This window comes from Stenella coeruleoalba (genome assembly GCF_951394435.1).
Source record: "Stenella coeruleoalba genome assembly, chromosome: 14".
NCBI lineage: Eukaryota > Metazoa > Chordata > Mammalia > Artiodactyla > Delphinidae > Stenella > Stenella coeruleoalba.
This window is the reverse complement of record NC_137160.1, coordinates 23,896,020-23,921,016: the sequence shown is the minus strand read 5'-3', so window position 1 is coordinate 23,921,016 and position 24,997 is coordinate 23,896,020. Positions and strand designations below refer to the sequence as shown.

At 45.9% G+C, this 24,997-nt stretch overlaps 1 protein-coding gene across 2 annotated transcripts in view; it reads right to left on the bottom strand.

Moving 5' to 3' along the window:
- Nucleotides 1-24,997, bottom strand: part of MYO5B (myosin VB) — a 384,462-nt gene that overhangs the window by 100,079 nt on the left and 259,386 nt on the right. For both annotated transcript variants that reach the window (XM_079943248.1, XM_079943249.1), the window contains exons 11-14: nucleotides 22,029-22,110; nucleotides 21,361-21,501; nucleotides 1,195-1,317; nucleotides 481-564 (exon numbers count right to left, since the gene is read on the bottom strand). In XM_079943248.1, coding sequence (XP_079799374.1) covers nucleotides 481-564; nucleotides 1,195-1,317; nucleotides 21,361-21,501; nucleotides 22,029-22,110 — 430 coding nt within the window. The remainder of the gene's footprint in view (nucleotides 1-480; nucleotides 565-1,194; nucleotides 1,318-21,360; nucleotides 21,502-22,028; nucleotides 22,111-24,997) is intronic.

Below are 24,997 nucleotides of genomic sequence, written 5' to 3'. Positions count from 1 at the left end.
CAAAATTGTAGATTTAAGTGTCCCTTGAATCCTATTATTCCATTTAAGTTTCTGGCCATAGGGAAGTTCCACAGACTGCTAAGCAGAGATTAAACACACTGATACTAGGATTTGAAGGGGTTTCAGAACTTTTACATCTGCACGTAGGAGGTGGAGGACAAATGACCCGATGAATGCCAGCAATGTTTTCACAGTTATACCTACCATCGTCTCTCCGATTGTCACTTCTCCTGTTCCCCCCGCTCCCCTGTCCTTCCATTAGCTGGCATCTTTCCCAGTCACCTCTGCCATCCCTTGCTTTCTTCCCTCCATCAGGCCGTTCTCAAATTCTCAGACTGAAATAACCTACAGACCCCTCACCTCCCCCTGCCCCACACCTCTGCCTCGGCCCCTCCAGAGTGGGGACGGCACCAACCACACCCTGTCTGGCTCTGGCCGTGGACACTCTGCCTCTGTTTCCCTGCTTCCGACGCTCTTTACCTTGCTGGCCTTCAGAATGTTGATCTGCTCTTCGTACACCGTGTCTCTGTTTTTCTCCAGAAAACTATCTGAAAGGTACTCCACCTGGAGCCACGGCAGGAAACAGAAACGGTAGTTAGTGCTCCAGCCTGACCCGGGACCCTCAGCAGCTTCTCCAGTAGTTTCAGCTCATCCACAGCGTTTTCTGAAAAGAGCTGTGCGTACATGGGAAACCCACAGATGTTCTCATCCAAACTGCAAACCCAAGATGTGATCAGGGTTCACATAGAGGGAGCTGAATATTCATTCTGCGGAAAACCAAATTGTTTTTAAAAAGGAGTTCCTGCAAGATGGCCTTTAATAGAAGGCTTCCTTTGGGTGCTCTAAACGCAGCTGGTCAGCCTCACCCCAGATCAACTGAATTAGAACTTGCCTTTGAGCAATACCCCAGGTGACCTGCACACACATGAAAACTTGAGAAGCACTGGGCTAGCGCACACAGAACACAACCCACGTAGAGAAATTCTAAGTTTACGCCAGCTGCCAGGAAAGCAGCCACCTGAAGAAGAATCACTCTTTCTTCTTCTCTCTCAGGCTCCAGGAGAGTAGACAAGGCCCCACCCAAGAGACTCCAGGCCCTCTGAATTCAAAGGTCAGCTCCCTCTTAGCCCAGGAACCCCGAGTCCACCTTGGACACGGCTCACGGAGCACCGGGCCCACCAAGAGGAGACCCACCTTATCTGCAAAGTGGACGACAATGAAGGCCGTGTTGGACATGCGGGGTTTCTGGAAGTGCTGGCTGCCGGAGTGCCGGTCATAGAGCTTCTGAGCCCAGTTCTGGTCAGTTCCTTTGGGGACCTGTGGATCCACAAAATCAGGTGCTTTGTGAAGAGGGAAAAGGAAGCCAAGAGTCATGGCAGAGTGATGGAGTCCACCAGGAAGCTGACCTCATGAGGCTGGATTCAGCTCTGAGACCTGGACCCTAACTGGACGTGGAAAGCAGATTCAACCGTGAACACCTGGGACCCCACATGGCATGCCCTCAACATGCCCTGTACGCTGGCACCCTGAAGGGGTGCACTGAGCCTCCAAGAACCTGCCGTCTGGCAGACGCTAGAAGAGTTGGGAGAGGAAGAGGGTGGAGGCCAAGGTCACAGGAGTAGAATCATAACCCACAGGATAAATCTGAAGATGCTTCTTTGCTCTGGTGGGGCCAGTGACTTCAGGGTCATGAACACACCACATCCGCCTCCAGCGCCAAGTTCCTGCTCACTCAGGTCAAGTCCTGCAGCAGGAAAGCCCACTGTCTCTCTCTAGGGCCATCTGAATACCAGCGTCCAGGCTCAGCTCAAGTCTGTCCTTTTCTCTGGAGCCTTTCCTGACCACCCTTGATCTCGCTTTGGAATTCTTCCAATTTAGCTCTTACATATGCACTGCCTAATATTGTTCATCATTTGTTTTTTGTGTATTGTCTTGTCTCTATAAACTGTAAAGTAAGTTTGTTGGGTTCAGAAGTATGACTTACTGTTTTTTTTCCTGTCCCTCAAAGAACTTAAAATTGGATTCCAGGGCTTCCCTGGTGGCGCAGTGGTTGAGAGTCTGCCTGCCGATGCAGGGGACACGGGTTCGTGCCCCGGTCCAGGAAGGTCCCACATGGCGCGGAGTGGCTGGGCCCGTGAGCCATGGCCGCTGAGCCTGCGCGTCTGGAGCCTGTGCTCCGCAACGGGGGAGGCCACAGCAGTGAGAGGCCCGCGTACCGCAAAAAAAAAAAAAAATTGGATTCCAGCCATGCACTGGGTGCTAAGTACCTGGTGATCGAGCTACGCAGTACTAACCTCTACCCCCCCCAAATTTAAAGTTAGAGATTTACTACATTAATAATTCTGAAGGGCAGCCTCTTTTAATATCTTTAGAGATGGCTTCAGAAGTGAAAAAGCATCTTGCTTTGTTGAAAGCACAACACGAAGTCACTGTAACCACCACTCAAATTATCAAGAAAGATGGTGCCTCTGCTGATGGGAAGGTGCTCCCCACCACCTGTCATCCCTGAGCATCGCTGCACACGCACCTTCCTCAGCTATGGGCCACCAACTGCCTTTTGCCCTTTTCGTTAGTTTAGATTGTATATTTGGATCAGGCAGGGTTGAAGGTGACCCTTGAACTAGCCATTTAAAAAGGGCTTTGTTTAGTAAATTAATAATACCTCTGCCATAAGAAAAATGCTTACACACTTGAGAAGAAATTTCTCAAATACTTTGTAAGCAAACAGATTTTTCTCAATATCCAACTTGGTGTAACTAGGATTGAATATCCAGTGCTAAGTGCCACAGGATTTTTAAGGAAACTCCTTCTTGAAGGAGACTATTAATTGTGTTGGGCAGACAAAATAAAATCTATTTAATTGAGCATTTAAAAATATATTGTTTTATATTTGTCTCCAAGCATCCCGGGTTTAGAAACACCAGGTACGGGGGGAAGCAAGAGGGCAGCCTGGCGGAGCTGTCAGGAGGCGAGGCTGGAGAACAGGAACACAATGGACCCAGCACTGGCAGAACCGGGCAAGACAGAACAGAAAGGGTAGGGCTATGATGAGAAGCCCCGCCTGGTCAACACTTGTATTTGCCAGTATCAAAATCGTCTTGTCTTGACAATGAAATTGGACTTCTGTTAGCAGACTCCATAATTCCACATAGTCTCTAATTCAGACTTGCATAAATCAATGAGTGAGGGAGGCCAGGAGTCAAGGTCATAGGTATACATATTTCCTGACAAGGGTCAGTCTCTCTTCTCACCCCCACCCTTGACTAAAAATAAGGGCCAGCAGGAATCCACAACCATTAAGAATCTCAGATAATAAGCAAAGCAAATGCCCAAAGAACTTACTGCCAGGCAGTTCTCTATACATTTTCGATGTATTAACTATTCAATCCTCGCAATAATCCCATGAGCTAGGTACTATGGCTGTATACATTTTACAGATGAAGAAACTGAGACAGAGAGGTTAGGTAACTTGCCCAAGGTCACACAGCTGGGAAATAGCAGAACTGGGGTTCAAACCAGGACAGGCTCTAGAGCATGTGCTCCTCACTATCATGCTTTCCTGCCTGACGAGAGAGTTTTAAAGGTAACCACAAAGGCACGGTTAGGCAGGATGTAGTTATTTCCAAAAATCCTTCCAAAAAGTAGATTTAGAACAGGCGTAAGAGACAGAAAGCAAATTTTGTATTTTGATAAAAGCTACAATAGAGTGTGGTTATCAGTAGGTCTGGAATATGCAGCAAATCAAATCCTTTAAGAAAGAATCTGCCAGCAGCTTCATGCAAGCTTCCTTACTCTCCTCCCCAAAGGCACTGGACCAGGAGCCTGGACCCCAGCTCTGTCCTCATCTAGGTGGGTACTGTCCCTCAGAGGGCAAGTCCCCCTGACCTGCTCTGTTGGCCACTGGTCACAGCAAAAAGTGAAGGCCCGGGTCCCAGACAGGCAAATCTCCAGAGATAGGAAGTAGACTAGTGGCTGCCTAGGGCTGTGGGGGAATGGAGAGTGACTGCTAAGGGGTTTCTTTAGGGGACGATGAAAATGTTCTAAAATTGATTGTGGTGGTGACGGCTGCATGACTCTGAATATACTAAAAAACACTGAATTGTGTATTTTAAACAGGTGAATTGTACGGTTCACTAATTCTATCTTAATAAAGCTGTTAAAAATGCATTAAACCTGACTTTACTCTTTGTTATTGAAATAAAACAGAGAAAACATGGGGGTGGGGGGAGGGGAATGAAAGTCCTCAGACTTACTAAGCCCCTCAACAGCTTGGGGTATAAACCCTGTGGCCCAGGACAACTTTTCACCAAGGTGCTCCTGGAACCTTGTCGGAAACCGTACTCTCTCTTGAAGATGTCTGGCTGCCATCCACTGGCCTGGGACATCGCCAGGGGCCAAAGCCTGCCCCAGCCCAACAGTTGACAAGAGCTGACCGATAAGGACCCCAAAGCCAGTTATTCCATCTCCGCTCCTTGTCCCGTTTTCCGGGGCCACTGCCACGACGGCCGCCTCCCTGGTCACTATCTCACTCCATCCCATACCTCCGTGGGCTCCCTGATGCCCTCTCAAATGACCCTGCCCCCATCAACCCCGAATCCTCCTGCGATAGCTGGGCCTCCAGGACTCTGCTGTCCTAACAGCTCTGGGTGGAGGTGGCTCCTTCCTCCCCACCTGGCAGCCATCTTCTCCAAGGCCAGTTCCGGGCCTTCACTTATCCACCCTCACAAAACAGCCTTTCCGTGTGCTCAGCGAGACGCTAATTCTAGAGCAACTCAACGACCCATCCTGTCCCTTCCCACACCTGGGTGGCTGGCTAAGATCACATGTCAGCTCCTCTTCCCTTAATCGACTCCTGCTGTTAAGTTAATATAATTTAGTATTGCCGCCAGAAAATAAAACCAAATTTCACTGTGAGCGTCACTGCCATGGATTAAGACACTGTGCCCAGATTGAAGGGGAGAGTTGACTCCGACGACTCCCACATCTCACTTTATGGTCTCTGACCTCAGTAAACACATCTCTGCACTCGGTATTGCTCGTCCCTGTTTGTAGGACACCTTGTCCCCTCCTCCTCTGTTCTCTTCAGCTTCTAACCCTGCTGCGTCTTAGCAGATGCCTCGTTTGCTCCCTCATAGGGAAGCCAGCTGTCAAGCAGGAAACTTCAAATTCCTGCTCTACATCCAGAAACTCAGCTGCATCCACAGCCCTTCGATCCTTTGGGCCCTTCTCACGGAAGGGAGCGCTTCTTCCCCTAGCCGGCATCCTGCACACGCACCCCTGCCTCCTGGAGACCTGGATCCACCCAGCTTCCCTCTCCCGGAAGCCTCTCCCACCTCTCCTCTCTCTCACCTCCTCCTTTCCGGAAAGGAATTCAGACTTGCCATCTCCACGGCCTCACCTCCTATTCTCTCCTCAAGTTACTGAAATCAGGCTTCTGCCCAGACAACTTCCTTGAAACTGCTCTAAGCAACAACTCGCTGCCAGATGCAGGGCCTCCGAGGCCCTCACCACTGCTGCCCTCCCTCCTCAGCCCCTCTGCTCCTCGCCTAGAGCCCTCGGCATCTCCTCCCGGCTGGACAAGCGCAGCGCTGCCAGGGCACTGCTGACTCCGGTCTCTCTGCAGCTTACGTTTCACACAGTTGCCAGGGAGACCTGTCGAAAAGTGAGTCACATCTGATCACACCTCTCCCCTGCTTCACACCCTTCCACCCCCAGAGCCTCCAGAGTCAAGTCCAAACGCCTTCGCCGGGCAGGCAAGGCCGAGCCTCATATTCTTGGACGGTTCCTCCTCCCGCCCTCGCCTGCCACCGCCATGGGCTCTCTGGACAGATAGGACCATTTCATACTCTGTGAACGTGACATTCCCTTTGCTCAGAACCCCTCTCCCCTCATGTGACCCCTGCTTACACAGCTGCCCTGGGCACGCTTTCCCCCTGAAACTTTCTTCTCAGTGTTTCCATTTCCCTGTCATCCGGGGAGATGATCTCAGTGCTTGCTCGAGCCCCTCTGATGTGTGTTGAAGGGAACATGGGGTTCGCAGGGTGGATGAATGCGGGAAAGGCACTTCCCCCGCCTCCACCACAGGCTTCAAAGCTGCGCACAAGCCGTAGCCTCTGGGGTGACGTCCTAGGAAACCACAAGCCCTTGGTCTTGATCCACAGTAAACGCTCATGAGAGCAGCCCTGCCCAGGTCAGGAAACCGAAGGGTATTGACCTCCCCGTCTGCAGGCTGCCTTCCTTCTACTGCCTCAACAATAATACATTAATTAGGAAGGTCCATCCTCGTCGGCTCCGCAGGCTGGGTTCCATGAAACAGAGAATCCCAGTCAACAGGTCAGAGCTTGCCTCCCCGACCCAGGCCTTCCTTCGTGGGTCCCTAACGCAGTCTCCTCAACCTGAGACGGTGTCTGTATCTTCATTCACTAGAATTGCTTCCAGGGGTCAAAGTATCATTTTCACAAAATTCCTGCTAAAATGCAAGTATGTGATTTATGAGGAAACACGCACTGACATCTCAAATCCAGCAGCCCTAAGCAGTTTGTTCCTCCAAGAGGGAGGGACTGATGACCGAGACATGGGGAGGGCAGGGAACTCGGGGTCTGAATTCGGCGTAGACGCACTTATGTCCACAGCACCCACAGCAGCCTTAGCGCCGGGGGAGGAGAGTTTTGTTACGAGCAGCCCGGAAACTATCGTTTTCCACAAGCAAACACCCTCTCCCCTGGCCGTGGTTACTGAGGAGCAGCTGTAGTTTGCGGCTCAGCCTGGGTCTGACGATAAATTCATGACTGTAGGGAAGCTTTCCCACCCGGAGGAATCCGGAGCACTTTGCTGTCCTGGTCCCCACGCCTCCTCTGCAGCTTCCGGCACCCAGCACAGGCTGAGGAGACCCACCCTGCGTGCTGCCCCTTTCAGTCCATGGCTACCCGGTCTCCACGTTTCTCATTTAAATCTCAGCCCACTGGTACCGCCTACCACTAGGTGTCTTCTCCAGGAGAAGTGATTTTCCCGACGGCTGCTTCTTACTTCATGTGGCTTCGTGGCCTGTCGCATGGGGGTCGCAGAACCCACTTCTTCACAGCACGATCTCCTGATTCTTTCTCACCCTGCAGAGTGTATCTGAGGCAGCTCCACATCCAACAGGATGGCTCCCGAGAGACGCAAGCTGCCCAGGTGTGAGCAATTCCATGGGGATCCCTAACCTGCTTAGGTCAGAGCCACGGGTGCTGCTAGAAGGGTGCAGCAGGCTGCCCTGTTTTCTAAAGTCAGATTTACAGTATGATTTCCAAACAGCCAAATGCACCCTCTGTAAGTGTACAGTTTCATGACTTGACAAAAGTAATAACTGTTGGTTAAAACTCCATCTGTTACTAGAAGCTGAATCAGATTATGCTGAATGACCCTGGATTCCCAGAGCGGTTAAACCTGGTGCAAGATGGCGACCACACTGTGGGGTTTTGTTTTATTCCTTAATTTGGTGTTCAGCTTGCCTCCCCTGCTATACTTGTGACTGGCGGCTAGTGAGTTTGAAAGTGTCACATTCACAGTACTACCCCCAATCCAACGGGACACTCTAGTCCCCACCAGCTTGACTAGCAAGAAACCCAGGCTTATCCTCAGACCTTCCCTTCTAAGGAGCCGCAGGGATGGGGAAGCAAGGACCTAGCAGAACTGCCGGGGCTGCGTGCAGCTCAGCACTCTTTCTGCCTTGGTGTGCCCTGCCCTTGAGGTCACTCGGCTGTCAGTCCGCTGCCCCTGCTGGGCTCTGGTCCCTGCCCACGGCCCTCTGCGGGCCCCTCGCCCTCACTCAGGCCAAGCTCTTCCCCAGCACCATCCTGTCCCTCTTCACCCTTTGCTGGCCGGCAGGGCGATCCCTGCCTCCACTCCTGAGGGTTTTCCCCTCAAGACCAGACATACAGTAGATGCATAATACATTCTGGGTGTCTGGCAGGAGTTTGAGTTGGATACAGTCTGCGACTTAAATCACCTAATTTTACAAACCCAAACAGAAGGCACCACAGAGCATAAGGCAGAGACCATCCCAATAAACACAGCCGGATTTTACTTCCCCTTAGCTTCTTGAAAGTAATATAGGCAGCGTGCATTCTGTAGGAAGACTGAACAGAAATGTCTGGGGACCCCTACTGCCCCGGGAATACCCAAGGCTTCAAAGTCTAGGGATTTGGTGAAGTTACTTTCAAAACTGCTGAATACTTGCACCTTGGTCCTCCCTGCAACCACTGCCTACTTTTCGGCTGCACTGCTAAGCACTCCTCCACCACTCCCGGAACCACCTGCTGCCCCGCCCAGTGCTGCACTGAGTGCCCCCCACTCCCTCACCCAGAGGCCTGGGTCCCACTCTCTGGACAGCAGTCTGAGGTCTCCCACCTTGCACTGGGACCCGTGTTCTCACCGCTATGACCTGACATTCCTGGGACACGTTCCCTAGGGTAGTGGCGCCTCTGAGAACCTCAAACTGTGAGCCAAAACAAACGCACAAGTAGTCCTGGATTGCCTGCCAAAGGCAGGAGAAATCAGGGACAACTGATTAGACAGCTGCTGAATTCACAGACTCAATCACCCTGAGGCACTGGGCTGTTCCAATGGGAGGTGTGTGTAAGGCGCAAGGAGAGGCCAGGCCCCTGGGGCCGTGGTTTTGGTGTAGTCAGCGCTTCAGCACAGAGCCAGGTAGAGCAATGCAGAACAAGCCGCCTGCCTCAGAGCCCTGTATGACCTTGGACTTCACAACTGGGTAGGGGAAAGAAGAGCTGGAGCCCTCCTGGATCCAGGGCCTGGGGGGCTGCGCTGGCTCAGCGGCCACAACGGGACCGAGGCCATGGGTGGGGGTGTGGAGCTGGGGAAGGTTATGGAGAGGATCACAGAGGGCCACAAGGGGAAGGGGAGCGTGTTCCCCGAGGGTCAGAAGGGAGCTATTGGCCAAGAATATGAGTGAGTGGTGAACACCGGGAGGGGAGACTGGAGGGCCTGGGCTGGACTTCTGTCATTGAGCCAGTGCCACTCGGGCCAGGGACAACTTCTTATCACCTTTACCACAACCTCACAGGTGGAGCAAGACAAGGCTCACCTCTGCCACACTGAGGAATTACCTGTTCCTGAACCTGACTCCAGATGAAGTCCCCAGCTTTGAAAATGTGCTGAAAACCATCAGATAAAAATGTGGGCGGGAGGACCTTCAAGACGGCAGAGGAGTAAGACGTGAAGATGAGCTTCCTCCCCACAAATACATCAGAACTACACCTACATGTGGAACAACTCCTACAGAACGCCTACTGAACACTGGCAGGGGAACTCAGATTTCCAAAAAGGCAAGAAAATCCCCATGTAACTGGGTAGGGCAAAAGAAAAAAAAAAAGAGACAAAGGAATCTGGACAGGACCTGCCCTTCTGGGAGGGAGCTGGGAAGGAGGAAAAGTTCCCACACACTAGGAAGCCCCCTCACTGGCAGGGCTGGGGGAAGCTTTGGAGCCACGGAGGAGAGCGCAGCAACAGGGGTGCAGAGGGCAAAGCGGAGAGATTCCCGCACAGAGGATCGGTGCCGACCGGCACTCACCAGCCCGAGAGGCTTGTTTGCTCACCCGCAGGGCCGGGCAGGGGCTAAGAGCTGAGGCTCGGGCTTCGGTCGGAGTGCAGGGAGAGGACTGGGGTTGGCGGCGTGAACGCAGCCTGAAGGGGTCAGTGTGCCACAGCTAGCCGGGAGGGAGTCCAGGAAAAAACCTGGGCCTGCTGGACAGCAAGAATCCACTGTGGCGGGCTGCGGGAGAAGAGGAGCTTCCTGCTCCGTGCGCCCACAGACGGCAGGGCAACGCCTACACAAGTGTGAGCGTGAGCCGCAGCTCTCACCTCGGAACCCAGAGGCTGCTGCCGCTGCCACCAAGGGTCCTGTGTGCAAGGCAGGTCACTGCCCACACGCTCCCGGCAGCCTGTACAGCCTGCCCTGCCGAGGGTCCCGCGATGCGGGACTAACTTCCCCGGGAGAAGGCACAGCGCACCTCAGGCTCTTGCAACTTCGTGCCAGCCTGTGCTGCTGCAGGCACACCTGCACATTCCAACTGTGACTGCTGTATCCCTCCCTCCCCCCGGCCTGAGTGAGCAAGTGAGCATTTACAGCCGCTGCTTTCACCCGCTCTTGCCTGGGAGGGGAACAGACACCTGAGGGCAGCTCACACGCAGAGGCGGGGCCAAAGGCAAAGCTGAACCCCAGGGGCTCTGCGACCAGAGAAGAGAAAGGGAAATCTCTCTGTGCAGCTGCAGAAGCAGGGGGTTAAAATCCCTGCAATTGGCTTGGTAAACCCCGCATGTGTGGAATACGTGAATAGACAACAAGTGTTCCCACAATTGAGGCTGTGAACTTTGGGGACAAGTACACGCAGGAGGAAAGCCAGATGGGAGGCTCAGCTGGCCCAAAAATGCCCACAGCAGAGACCTACCAAGAAGTATAAGACGACTTCCTGGATGGGCAGGGACTGGCTGCGGCTCACTGGAGGGACACAGACACTGACAGCTGAGGCCCCAGGAAAACATCACTACTTTTTTTTCTTTGTTTGTTTTGTTTTGTTCCATTGTTCTTTTTTTATGATTATTCTTTTATTTTTTATTTTTATTTTTTTCTTCTTTCTACTGTACTTTTTTGTTATATTGTTTTTTCCTTGTGTTTCTTTCTTTGTTTTGCTTTGTTTTCATTTTATTTTAAACTATATTATCTATTTTTACTTTACTACTTTGTTTTGTATTTTTTCCTTTTGTTTTCATCTTTCGTCTTTACATTTTTTTATCGTTTTTGTGTGTTTGCTTTATGCTTTCATTGCCTTTTTTTAGTTTGCTTTCTGCATTTGATTTGTTCCTGGTTCTGTGTATTTATTAGTTTACTTTTTAGTGTTTGTTTTAGTTTTTGAGATTGTTTATTGGTTTGGTTGCTCTCCTCTTCTTCATCCTCTTTTTTTCTTTTCTTTTCGTGAGTGCGTGTGTGTATGTTTCTTCATGTGATTCTGTCTGTTTAGTTTTGCTTTTACCATTTGTCTTGGGATTTTGTCTCTTTGTTTGTTTCTTCTTCCTTTTCTTCCATGCCGTGTGGCTTGCAAGGTCTTGGTGCTCCAGCTGGGGGACAGGCCTGAGCCTCTGAGGTGGGAGAGCTGAGTCCAGGACATTGGACCACCAGAGAACTCCTGGGCCCATGTAATATTAATCGGTGAGAGCTCTCCCAGAGGTCTCCATCCCAACACTAAAACCCGGCTCCACCCAAGGGCCAGCATATTCCAGTGCTGGACCCCTCATGCAAACAACTAGCAAGACAGGAACACAACCCCACCCATTAGCAGTCAGGCTGCCTGAAGTCATACTAAGCTCACAGACACCTGAAAACACACCACCTGACGTGGCCCTGACCATCAGAGGGACAAGATCCAGCCCCACCCACCAGAACACAGGAACCAGTCCCCTCCACCAGGAAGCCTACACAAGCCACTGGACCAACCTCACCCACCGGGTGAGAGAAGTAGGAGGAACTATGATCCTGCAGCCTGCTTTCTGACCTCAAACACAGTAAGTTAAATAAAATGAGAAGACAGAGAAATATGCAGCAGATGAAGAAGCAAGGTAAAATCCAACACGACCAAACAAATAAAGAGCACATAGGCAGTCTACCTGAAAAAGAATTCAGAGTAATGAGAGAAAAGATGATCCAAAATCTCAGAAACAGAATGGAGAAAATACAAGAAATGTTTAACAAGGACGTAAAGGAACTAAAGAGCAAACAAACAGTGATGAACAGCACAATAAATGAAAATAAAAATTCTCTAGAAGGAATCAATAGCAGAATAACTGAGGCAGAAGAATGGATAAGTGACCTGGAAGATAAAATACTGGAACTAAATACCACTGAGCAGAATAAAGAAAAAAGAATGAAAAGAACTGAGGACAGTCTCAGAGATCCCTGGGACAATTAAACACACCAACATTCGAATTATAGTGGTCCCAGAAGAAGAAGAGAAAAAAAAAGGGTTTGAGAAAATATTTGAAGAGATTATAGCGGAAAATTTCCCTAATATGGGAAAGGAAATAGTCAATCAAGTCTGAAGAATGCAGAGAGTCTCATATAGGATAAACCCAAGGAGAAACACACCGAGACACTCATTAATGGAACCTATCTACAAAAAAATATTAAAATCAGCAAGGGAAAAACAATAAATAACATACAAGGGAATCCCCATAAGGTTAACAGCTGCTCTTTCAGCAGAAACTCTGCAGGCCAGAATGGAGTGGCAGGACATATTTAAAATGATGAAAGGGAAAAACCTACAACCAAGATTACTCTACCCAGCAAGGATCTCATTCAGATTCAATGGAGAAATCAAAAGCTTTACAGACAAGCAAAAGCTACGTGAATTCAGCACCACCAAACCAGCTCTACAACAGATGCTAAAGGAACTTCTCTAAGTAGGAAACACAAGCGAAGAAAAGGACCTACAAAAACAAACCCAAAACAATTAAGAAAAAGGTTAATAGGAACATACATATTGATAATTACCTTAAATGTGAATGGATAAAATGCTCCAACCAAAAGACATAGACTGGCTGAATGGATACACAAACAAGACCCATATATACGCTGTCTACAAGAGACCCACTTCAGACCTAGGGACACATACAGACTGAAAGTAAGGGGATGGAAAAAGATATTCCAACCAAATGGAAATCAAAAGAAAGCTGGAGTAGCAATACTCGTATCAGACAAAATACACTTTAAAATAAAGACTTACATGAGACAAGGAAGGACAGTACATAATGATCAAGGGATCAATCCAAGAAGACATAACAACTATAAATACTTATGCACCCAACGTAGGAGCACCTCAATACATAAGGCAAACGCTAACAGCCATAAAAGCAGAAATCAACATTAACACAATAATAGTGGGAGACTTTAACACCCCACTTACACCAAAGGACAGATCATCCAAACAGGAAATAAATAAGGAAACACAAGCCTTAAATGACACATTAGACCAGATGGACTTAATTGATATTTACAGGACATTCCATTCAACTACAACAGAATACACTTTCTTCTCAAGTGAACATGGAACATTCTCCAGGATAGGTCACATCTTGGGTCACATATCAAGCCTTGGGAAATTTAAGAAAACTGAAATCGTATAAGCAAACTTTTCTGACCACAGTGTTATGAGACTAGATATCAATTACAGGAAAAAAAAAACTGTAAAAAATACAAATACATTGAGGCTAAACAACACACTACTAAATAACCAAGAGATCACTGAGAAATTAAAGAGGAAATCAAAAAATACCCAGAAACAAATGACAATGAAAACATGACAACCACAAACCTATGGGATGCAGCAAAAGCAATTCTAAGAGGGAAGTTTATAGCAACCCAATCCTACCTCAAGAAACAAGAAAAATCTCAAATAACCTAAACTTACACCTAAAGCAATTAGAGAAAAAAGAATAAAAAAACCCAAAGCTAGCAAAAGGAAAGAAATCATAAAGATCAGATTGGAAATAAATGAAAAAGTAATGAAGGAAACAATAGCAAAGATCAATAAAACTAAGAGCTGGTTCTTTGAGAAGATTAAAAAAATTGATAAACCATTAGCCAGACACATCAGGGAAAAAAAGGGAGAGGACTCAAATCAACAGAATTAGAAATGAAAAAGTAGAACTAACAAGTGACACATCATAAATACAAAGGATCATGAGAGACTACTATAAGCAGCTATATGCCAGTAAAATGGACAACCTGGAAGAAACAAATTCTTAGAAATGCACAACCTTCTGAGAATGAACCAGGAAGAAACAGAAAATATGAACAGATCAATCACAAGCAGTGAAGTTGAAACTGTGATTAAAAATCTTCCAACAAACAAAAGCCCAGGGCCAGATGGCTTCACGGGAAAATTCTATCAAGCATTTATAGAAGAGCTAACAACTATCCTTCTCAAACTCTTCCAAAATACAGCAGAGGGAGGAACACTCCCAAACTCATTGCATGAGGCCACCATCACCGATACCAAAACCAGACAAAGATGTCACAAAAAAAGAAAATTACAGGCCAATACCACTGATGAACATAGATACAAAAATCCTCAACAAAATACTAGCAAGCAGAATCCAACAGCACATTAAAAGGATCACACACCATGATCAAGTGGGGTTTATTCCAGGAATGCAAGGATTCTTCAATATATGCAAATCAATTAATGGGATACACCATACTAACAAGCTGAAGGATAAAAACCATATGATAATCTCAATAGATGCAGAAACAGCTTTTGACAAAATTCAACACCCATTTATGATAAAAACTCTCCAGAAAGTGGGCATAGAGGGAACCTACCTCAACATAATAAAGAACACATATGACAAACCCACAGCCAACATCATTCTTTTTTCAAAAAAATTTTAAATTTAATTTATTTTTTTATACAGCAGGCTCTTATTAGTCATCAATTTTATACACATCAGTGTATACATGTCAATCCCAATCGCCCAATTCATCACACCACCATCCCCACCCCACAACGGCTTTCCCCCCTTGGTGTCCATACGTTTGTTCTCTACATCTGTGTCTCAACTTCTGCCCTGCAAACTGGTTCATCTGTACCATTGTTCTAGGTTCACATACATGCGTTAATATACGATATTTGTTTTTCTCTTTCTGACTTACTTCACTCTGTATGACAGTCTCTAGAGCCATCCACGTCTCAACAAATGACCCAATTTCGTTCCTTTTTATGGCTCAGTAATATTCCATTGTATATATGTACCACAACTTCTTTATCCATTCGTCTGTCAGTGGGCATTTAGGTTGCTTTCATGACCTGGCTATTGTAAATAGTGCTGCAGTGAACACTGGGGTGCATGAGTCTTTTTGAATTACGGTTTTATCTGGGTATATGCCCAGTAGTGGGATTGCTGGATCATATGGTAATTCTATTTTTAGTTTTTTAAGGAACCTCCGTACTGTTCTCCATAGTGGCTGTATCCATTTACATTCCCACCAACAGTGCAAGAGGGTTCCCTTTTCTCCACAACCTCTCCAGCATTTGTTGTTTGTAGATTTTCTGATGAAGCCCATTCTAACTGGTGGATGTGATACCTCACTGTACTTTTGATTTGCATTTCTCTAATAATTAGTGATGTTGAGCAGCTTTTCATGTGCTTCTTGGCCACCTGTATGTCTTCTTTGGAGAAATGTCTATTTAGGTCTTTTACCCATTTTGGATTGGGCTCTTTGTTTTTTTAAATATTGAGTTGCATGGCCTGTTTATATATTTTGGAGATTAATCCCTTGTCCATTGATTCATTTGCAAATATTTTATCCCATTCTGAGAGTTGTCTTTTCATCTTGTTTATGGTTTCCTATGCTGTGCAAAAGCTTTTAAGTTTCATTAGGTCCCATTTGTTTATTTTTGTTTTTATTTCCATTATGCTAGGAGGTGGATCAAAAAAGATCTTGCTGTGATTTATGTCAAAGAGGGTTCTTCCTATGTTTTCCTCTAAGAGTTTTATACTGTCCGGTCTTACATTTAAGTATCGAATCCATTTTGAGTTTATTTTTGTGTATGGTGTTAGGGAGGGTTCTAATTTCATTCTTTTACATGCAGCTGTCCAGTTTTCCCAGCACCACTTATTGAAGAGACTGTCTTTTCTCCATTGTATAACCTTGCCTCCTTTGTCATAGATTAGTTGACCATAGGTGCGTGGGTTTATCTCTGGGCTTTCTATCTTGTTCCATTGATCTATGTTTCTGTTTTTCTGCCAGTACCATATTGTCTTGATTACTGTAGCTTTGTAGCATAGTCTGAAGCCAGGGAGTCTGATTCCTCCAGCTCCGTTTTTTTCCCTAAAGACTGCTTTGGCTATTTGGGGTCTTTTGTGTCTCCATACAAATTTAAAGATTTTTTGTTCTAGCTCTGTAAAAAATGCCATTGGTAATTTGATAGGGATTGCATTGAATCTGCAGATTGCTTTGGGTAGTATAGTCATTTTCAAAGTATTGATTCTTCCAAACCAAGAACATGGTACATCTTTCCATCTGTTGGTATCACCTTTAATTTCTTTCAACAGTGTCTTATAGTTTTCTGCATACAGGTCTTTTGTCTCCTTAGGTAGGTTTATTCCTAGGTATTTTATTCTTTTTGTTGCAATGGTAAATGGGAGTGTTTCCTTAATTTCTCTTTCAGATTTTTAATCATTAGTGTATAGGAATGCAAGAGATTTCTGTGCATTAAATTTGTACCCTGCCACTTTACCAAATTCATTGATTAGCTCTAGTAGTTTTCTGGTGGCATTTTTAGGATTCTCTATGTATAGTATCATGCCATCTGCAAGCAGTGACAGTTTTACTTCTTCTTTTCCAATTTGTATTCCTTTTATTTCTTTTTATTCTCTGATTGCTGTGGCTAGGACCTCCAAATCTATGTTGAATAATGGTGGTGTGAGTGGGCAACCTTGTCTTTTTCCTGATCTTAGAGGAAACGCTTTCACTTTTTCACCATTGAGAATGATGTTTGCTGTGGGTTTGTCAGATATGGTCTTTATTATGTTGAGGTAGGTTCCCTCTATGCCCACTTTCTGGAGAGTTTTTAACATAAATTGGTGCTGAATTTTGTCAAAAGCTTTTTCTGCATCTATTGAGATGATCATACGGTTTTTATTCTTCAATCTGTGAATATGGTGTATCACATTGATTGATTTGCGTATATTGAAGAATCCTTGCATCTCTGGGATAAATCCCACTTTATCATGGTGTATGATCCTTTTAATGTATTGTTGGATTCTGTTTGCTAGTATTTTGTTGAGGATTTTTGCATCTATGTTCATCAGTGATATTGGTCTGTAATGGTCTTTTTTTGTAGTATCTTTGTCTGGTTTTGCTATCAGGGTGATGGTGGCCTCACAGAATGAGTTTGGGAGTGTTCCTTCCTCTGCAATTGTTTGGAAGAGTTTGAGAAGGATGGGTGTTAGCTCTTCTCTAAATGTTTGATAGAATTCACCTGTGAAGCCATCTGGTCCTGGACTTTTGTTTGTTGGAAGATTTTTAATCACAGTTTCAATTTCATTACTTGGGATTGGTCTGTTCATATTTTCTATTTCTTCCTGGTTCAGTCTTGGAAGGTTATACCTTTCTAAGAATTTGTCCATTTCTTCCAGGTTGTCCATTTTATTGGCACCGAGTTGCTTGTAGTAATCTCTCAGGATGCTTTGTATTTCTGTGGTGTCTGTTGTAACTTCTCCTTTTACATTTCTAATTTTATTGATTTGAGTCCTCTCCCTCTTTTTCTTGATGAGTCTGGCTAATCAATTTTGTTTATCTTCTTAAAGAACCAGCTTTTAGTTTTATTGATCTTTCCTACTGTTTTCTTTGTTTCTATTTCATTTATTTCTGCTCTGATCTTTATGATCTCTTTCCTTCTGCTAACTTTGGGTTTTGTTTGTTCTTCTTTCTCTAGTTCCTTTAGGTCTAAGGTTAGATTGTTTGAGATTTTTCTTGTTTCTTGAGGTAGGCTTGTATAGCTATAAACTCCCCTCTTAAAACTGCTTTTGCTGCATCCCATAGGTTTTGGATCGTCGTGTTTTCATTGTCATTTGTCTCTACATATTTTTTGATTTCCTCTTTGATTTCTTCACTGATCTCTTGGTTATTTAGTAACGTATTGTTCAGCCTCCATGTGTTTGTCTTTTTTACGTTTTTTTCCCTGTAATTGATTTCTAATCTCATAGCGTTGTGGTCAGAAAAGATGCTTGATATGATTTCAATTTTCTTAAATTTGCTGAGGCTTGATTTGTGACCCAAGATGTGATCTTTCCTGGAGAACGTTCCATACACACTTGAGAAGAAAGTGTAATCTGCTGTTTTTGGATGGAATGTCCTATAAATATCAATTAAATCTATCTGGTCTATTGTGTCATTTAAAGCTTCTATTTCCTTATTTATTTTCATTTTGGATGATCTGTCCATTGGTGTAAGTGAGGTGTTAAAGTCCCCAACTATCACTGTGTTGCTGTGGATTTCCTCTTTTATAGCTGTTAGCAGTTGCCTTATGTATTGAGGTCCTCCTATGTTGGGTGCATATATATTTACAATTGTTATATCTTCTTCTTGGATTGATCCCTTGATCATTATGCAGTGTCCTTCCTTGTCTCTTGTAACATTCTTTATTTTAAAGTCTATTTTATCTGATATGAGTATTGTTACTCCAGCTTTCTTTTGATTTCTATTTGGATGGAATATCTTTTTCCATCCCCTCACTTTCAGTCTGTATGTGTCCATAGGTCTGAAGTGGGTCTCTTGTAGCCAGCATATATATGGGTCTTGATTTTGTATCCATTCAGCAAGCCTCTGTCTTTTGGCTGGAGCATTTAATCCATTCATGTTTAAGGTAATTATCGATATGTATGTTCCTATGACCATTTTCTTAATTGTTTTGGGTTTGTTTTTGTAGGTCTTTTTCTTCTCTTGTGTTTCCCACTTAGAGAAGTTCCTTTAGCATTTGTTGTAGAGCTGATTTGGTGGTGCTGAATTCTCTTAGCTTTTGCTTGTCTGTAAAGCTTTTGATTTCTCCATTGAATCTGAATGAGATCCTTGCCAGGTAGAGTCATCTTGGTTGTAGGTTCTTCCCTTTCCTCACTTTAAGTATGTCATGCCACTCCCTTCTGGCTTGTAGAGTTTCTGCTGAGAAATCAGCTGTTAACCTTATGAAAGTTGCCTTGTATGTTATTTGTCATTTTTCCCTTGCTGCTTTCAATAATTTTTCTTTGTCTTTAATTTTTCTCAGTTTGATTACTATGTGTCTCGTCGTGTTTCTCCTTGGGTTTATCCTGTATGGGACTCTCTGGGCTTCCTGGACTTGGGTGGCTATTTCCTTTCCCATGTTAGGGAAGTTTTCCACTATAATCTCTTCAAATATTTTCTCCGGTCCTTTCTCTCTCTCTTCTCCTTCTGGGACCCGTATAATGCGAATGTTATTGTGTTTAATGTTGTCTCAGAGGTCTCTTAGACTGCCTTCATTTCTTTTCATTCTTTTTTCTTTATTCTGTTCTGCAGCAGTGAATTCCACCATTCTCTCTTCCAGGTCACTTATCTGTTCTTCTGCCTCAGTTATTCTGCTATTGATTCTTTCTAGTGTAGTTTTCATTTCAGTTATTGTATTGTTCATCTGTTTGTTTGTATTTTATTCTTTTAGGTCTTTGTTAAACATTTCTTGCATCTTCTTGATCTTTGCCTCCATTCTTTTTCCGAGGTCCTGGATCATCTTCACTATCATTATTCTGAATTCTTTTTCTGGAAGGTTGCCTATCTCCACTTCATTTCGTTGCTTTTCTGGGGTTTTATCTTGTTCCTTTATCTGGTACATAGCCCTCTGCCTTTTCATCTTGTCTATCTTTCTGTGAATGTGGTTTTTGTTCCACAGGCTGCAGGATTGTAGTTCTCCTTGCTTCTGCTGTCTGCCCTCTGGTGGATGAGGCTATCTAAGAGGCTTGTGTCAGTTTCCTGATGGGAGGGACTGGTGGTGGGCAGAGCTGACTGTTGCTCTGGTGCGCAGACCTCAGTAAAACTTTAATCCGCTTGACTATTGATGGGTGCAGCTGGTTCCCTCCCTGTTGGTTGTTTGGCCTGAGGCAACCGAACACTGGAGGCTACCTGGCCTTTTGGTGGGGCTAATGACAGACTCTGAGAGGGCTCACTCCAAGGATTACTTCCCAGAACTTCTGTTGCCAGTGTCCTTGTCCCCACGGTGAGCCACAGCCACCCCCCACCCGCCTCTGCAGGAGACTCTCCAACACTAGCAGGTAGGTCTGGTTCAGTCTCCTACGGGGTCACTGCTCCTTCCCCTGGGTCCTGATGCACACACTACTTTTGTGTGCCCTCCAAGAGTACAGTCTCTGTTTGCCCCAGTCCTGTCAAAGTCCTGCAGTCAATTCCCACTAGGCTTCAAAGTCTGATTCTCTAGCAATTCCTCCTCCTGTTGCCGGACCCCCAGGTTGGGAAGCCCGACGTGGGGTTCAGAACCTTCAGTCCAGTGGGAGGATTTCTGTGGTATAAGTGTTCTCCAGTCTGTGAGTCACCCATCCAGCAGTTATGGGAACTGATTTTACTGTGATTGCGCCCCTGCTACCATCTCATTGTGGCTTCTCCTTTGCCTTTGGATGTGGGGCATCTTTTTTGGTGAGTTCCAGTGTCTTCCTGTCGATGATTGTCCAGCAGCTAGTTGTGATTCTGGTGTTCTCGTAAGACGTAGTGAGAGCACGTCCTTCTACTCCGCCATCTTGGTTCCTCTCCAATATCATTCTTAGTTGTGAAAAACTGAAAGCATTTCCTCTAAGATCAGGAACAAGACAAGGGTGCCCACTCTCACCACTAAAAAAAATGTGCTGTGGATTTCAGTGTATTTTCATTCTGTCTTCCACTGTCTTATTAATTGTTCCTTCTCACTTTCAAAGGCAATGAAACTTGGAGAGTCCTTCTGGAAGGGAAACATCTGCTCCTCCTAAACCATCAAGTCACAAGCCACCCTTTAGAGGGAAGACATGGGAGACCAGAAAGTAAACTCAACTGGGCTCTTCCGTTTCAATACTGAGAACCACGTGGCTTCTACACCTTTTGATTAGAGTTTCCATCACTGGAGGAGCTGGCATACATTTACCCCCTGATCACCAAACACCAAACCAGGAGAAGTTTTGAAGATCATCAGATCCAACCCCCCTCAATTTATAGAGCAGAAAACCAAAGGCCAAAGTAGTTAGGTGATTGATAACACCCAGTTCCCCTGCCCCACATTTCCGAGGCTGCCTGTTTCTCTCCATGTTGGCAACTCAGGGCTCTTCCTGTTATAGCAGGTAGCATCCATGACAAGCTACATGGGGGAAATCTACAGCTTTCACCTGCTACCAAGCATGTGGCTCTTATCGCTCCCAAGCCATCTGGCACGGTAAAGATGACCCTGTGCTCTTGACTCACACTCTGTGGGATGCCTGTCTGCAAGTCGGGGTCCTTCTCTCAGCACCTAGGTGATCTGGGGCACCAAATCCATACCACCATCACATCATGCCAATCCGTAACACCCAGTCTCTGCCCAAAGAGGCACATGTTCACCAATGCAGCAATACCTGCCAGTATACTCAACGTGTTACCTTCTGGTATCTTCTAGTATGCAGAACAGACACCAGTGCTTCTCCCAGCAAACTAAAGGCCAGCTAATCACAGATGAAATTCCAGCTTTGAGATCTCACATGTTCCCCTGCACCACAGAGCAGTCCTCTGCCCCACACCCCAAGCCTAGAATTGAACTGATTCAATGATGGCATCATCAGTTTTACCTTACATTCTTCATCCAACAGGTCCAAGATGCCCAGCTTAGCTTCTATGAGGTCAATACAAGGTTGGTTATCATAAAAATCAATCAAGGTCCAAGGGATCTGCTCCTTCATGTATTCCTCTTGCTCCAACTTGAATACATGCTGGTGTAAGAAGTGAAAGGTCAAGGTTAGTGAACTATAGACACACCTTAACTTTCAACTCCCCTGAGCTTCAACCACATGGGTTCTGAGCCCTGGAGGATGGTGCATACTCGCTAGAAAAGGTTTAGGCACAAGTCACAGTCATGAATGCAGAAGAAAAAAGCTCAGTTAGGTGATCCTCACTCCCATGTGAACCCTTCCCTAGGACACTCCAATAATCACCTGTAATGTCATACCTCAACCAGTAGCGAGAAGCCTCATAACTGGCTTTCAACTGCTCAAATACCCCAGAAGCTCGGGGTCAAAAGAGTGGGAGTCAAAGCCAAGGAGAGGATCACTGACCTTCTTCTGAGCAGTGGGGAGCACCTGTCTAGAGCTGGGGCACCACCAGGAAACCAAGGGCAGGTCAGGGCAGAGCTAGAGCCCACTGACCCTGGACAGAAGAGAAGTAGGCCGGGCTGTCTGTCACACCCTGGTGGGGAGAGAGGTCTCCCCCACCCGACATGTCCGGGTCCAGAAAAACCTACCAAGTTGAACTGTTGCTGGAGCTTCTCATTCGCATAGTTGATACAAAACTGCTCAAAGCTGTTCACGTCAAATGTCTCAAACCTGCAGAATGGAAAGAGCAGAGGATAAAGTAAGAGACATCTACTTTTATCAAAGAAATCACTGGGACTTCAGCAAGGCAGCCCTCGTCCTCTGCTCCCACCCAGCTCTAGCCTTAACTCCAGCACACAATTCCCATCTGCTCTTGTGCCCAAAGAGACCACTGTTGCCGGCATTAGCACGACAGAGTCCTATTAAATAGGAAAGTAAGAATGTACATCTTTTTCGCAATTAGAAAAAGTACTGACAGCAGGACATTCAGAAAAAGCAGGTGTAAAAAAGAGAAAGCCACCCATGATTCTATCACTCATGTTAACCACCAGTTACACTTTGGTATGTTTCCTTCTAGTGATTTTACATTTTTGAGAAAAGTAGAATTATATGTAAAATTATAACTATATTTGTCATTTAACTCCCCATTCGTTATTCAACATTTTCCCATGCCATTGTTCTTCAAAGGCATCAGTTTTATTTATTTATTTATTGGTTTTTGGCTGCGTTGGGTCTGTTTTTTGGCTGCACTGAGTCTTCGTTGCTGCCCACAGCCTTTCTTTAGTTGCGGTGAGCAGGGGCTACTCTTCATTGCATTCTCCTGTTGCAGAGCACAGGCTCTAGGCAGGTGGACTTCAGCGGTTGCAGCATGCAGGCTCAGTAGTTGCGGTGCATGGGCTCTAGGTGCGTGGGCCTCAGTAGTTGTGGCTTGCGGGCTCTAGAATGCAGGTTCAGTAGTTGTGGTGCATGGGCTTAGTTGCTCCGCGGCACATGGGATCTTCCCGGACCAGGGATCGAACCCGTGTCCCATGCACTGGCAGGCAGATTCTTAACCACTGAGCCACCAGGGAAGTCCCGAACGACAGCAGTTTTAATGTCTGCCTCATGGACCCTCGTATGGATCACAGATGCTGCTTTAGACCTGAGGATTGTACAGGTACCCAGGTGAGGGGTCCAGTGGGGCCAGAATTTAGCTGATGCCCCCCTCAAGTCTGGGAGGGAGCATTTGCCCCAGAAGGGATGCCTTTTTCCAATTCACACAAAGCCTTCTCCTGGGCTGGCAGTGGCCCCCATGCAGACGAATCATAATTTAACCAATCACCTGTTGTAGAACATTTTGGTTCTTTTTCCAGTTTTTAGCTGCTATCATTGCTGTGACAAATATTGGATATACACCTTTGAATTTGTGCTCTTTAAGATGCTGTTCTAGAAGGAAAATTACCACGTTGGAGTTTGTTTTCTTAAATAGAAGAAAATCACCTTCCAGAAAGATGGGGCCAATTGATGTTATCACCCTGCCCCCACCCCAGCCTCCCAACGTATGAAAGCATCTTGTTCACCTAATCCTGGTTAATCATGTTGTCTTTAAATTTGACTTAGAGTTTATGTATGATAAGATGCACCAATTTGAAAGATATATTTCAATGAGTTTCTGATAAATATTATACTACCTGTGTCCACCATCACAATCCAGATATAGAACAATTTTTATCACCACAATCACCCCAAAAGTTCCCTTGTGCTCCAATCAGGTACGTTCTCATTGCCCCTCACCGGGAGTATTAATGCATCACAGATCTTTGGTCAGTAACGTAGATTAACTTTTAAAAATCTTTGGTTAATTATTATATGAAAAATGTTGTTCTTTGATTTTTAATATCTTTTGATTATTGATAGAGCTCAACATTTTTCTGTGTGTGTGTGTGTGTGTGTGTGTGTGTGTGTGTGTGTACACTAGTTGTCTGTACCTTGTGAACTGTCTGTGATTGGTGAAGTATTTTTTGGGTTTTAACTTTAAAAATGGACTTATTTGAGCTCTTTATACTTCAGATCATCAATACTGACATCAACTACTGAACTGAAATGTTTGCAATATGGCTCGATCACTGCTGGGGAAGGGAGTTGGAGAAGAGGTGGAGCCTGCAGAGAGGAGGGCAGGTAAGGAGCTGAGACACGGCACGGCACAGCACAGCCAGGCACAGTCCCACCTGCAGGCCTTGTATGCTACACTTGAGGGGTTTGGATTTCACCAGGAGAAATGGGGAAAATTTGAAGGATTTTAAATTAAGAAATGACAACCAGGGCTTCCCTGGTGGTGCAGTGGCTAAGAATCTGCCTGCCAATGCAGGGGACATGGGTTCAAGCCCTGGTCCGGGAAGATCCCACATGCCACAGAGCAACTAAGCCTGTGTGCCACAACTACTGAGCTTGCACTCTAAAGCCTGCGAGCCACCACTACTGAGCCCGTGAGCCACAACTATGAAGCCTGCACACCTAGAGCCCAGGCACCGCAACAAGAGAAGCCACAGCAATGAGAAGCCTGCGCACCACTGTGAAGAGTAGCCCCCGCTCGCCGCAACTAGAGAAAGCCGCACACAGCAATGACCCAATGCAGCCAAGAATAAATAAAATAAATTTATTTTTTTAAAAAAAGAAATGACAACCATACTTGCATCTTAGAAACACTGTGATTTGTGGGAAGGTGTGCGAGACTGAATGCAGGAGGTCGAGTAAGGAAGTTACTACTGGAGCAGTAATTCAGGAAAGATCCAATCAGGTCATGGCTTAGGCTGGTGGTGGCCAAGTAATGGGAATGTTCTAAAGACATTAAGGAAGGTGGAAATGAGAGGACTTCAAATGACCAATGGCGTGTGGAGACGAGATTCACTTGTACAACTGAACAGATGTGATCACCCCCCAAGCTGGGAGCATTATTATAGCATCAGCAGCTTGAGCTACAAATGAGTGGGGCCACCGTGTTCGCAGAGCAAAGGCATCAGGCTGAGGGGGTAAGAAGGGGAAGAAATCGAGGAGGAAGAGGTACCTTCTTCTCATTCACGCACCATGCTGAATGAGCTGGCAGGGACCCTGTAAACGAGCACCTATAGAGCACTAAGCC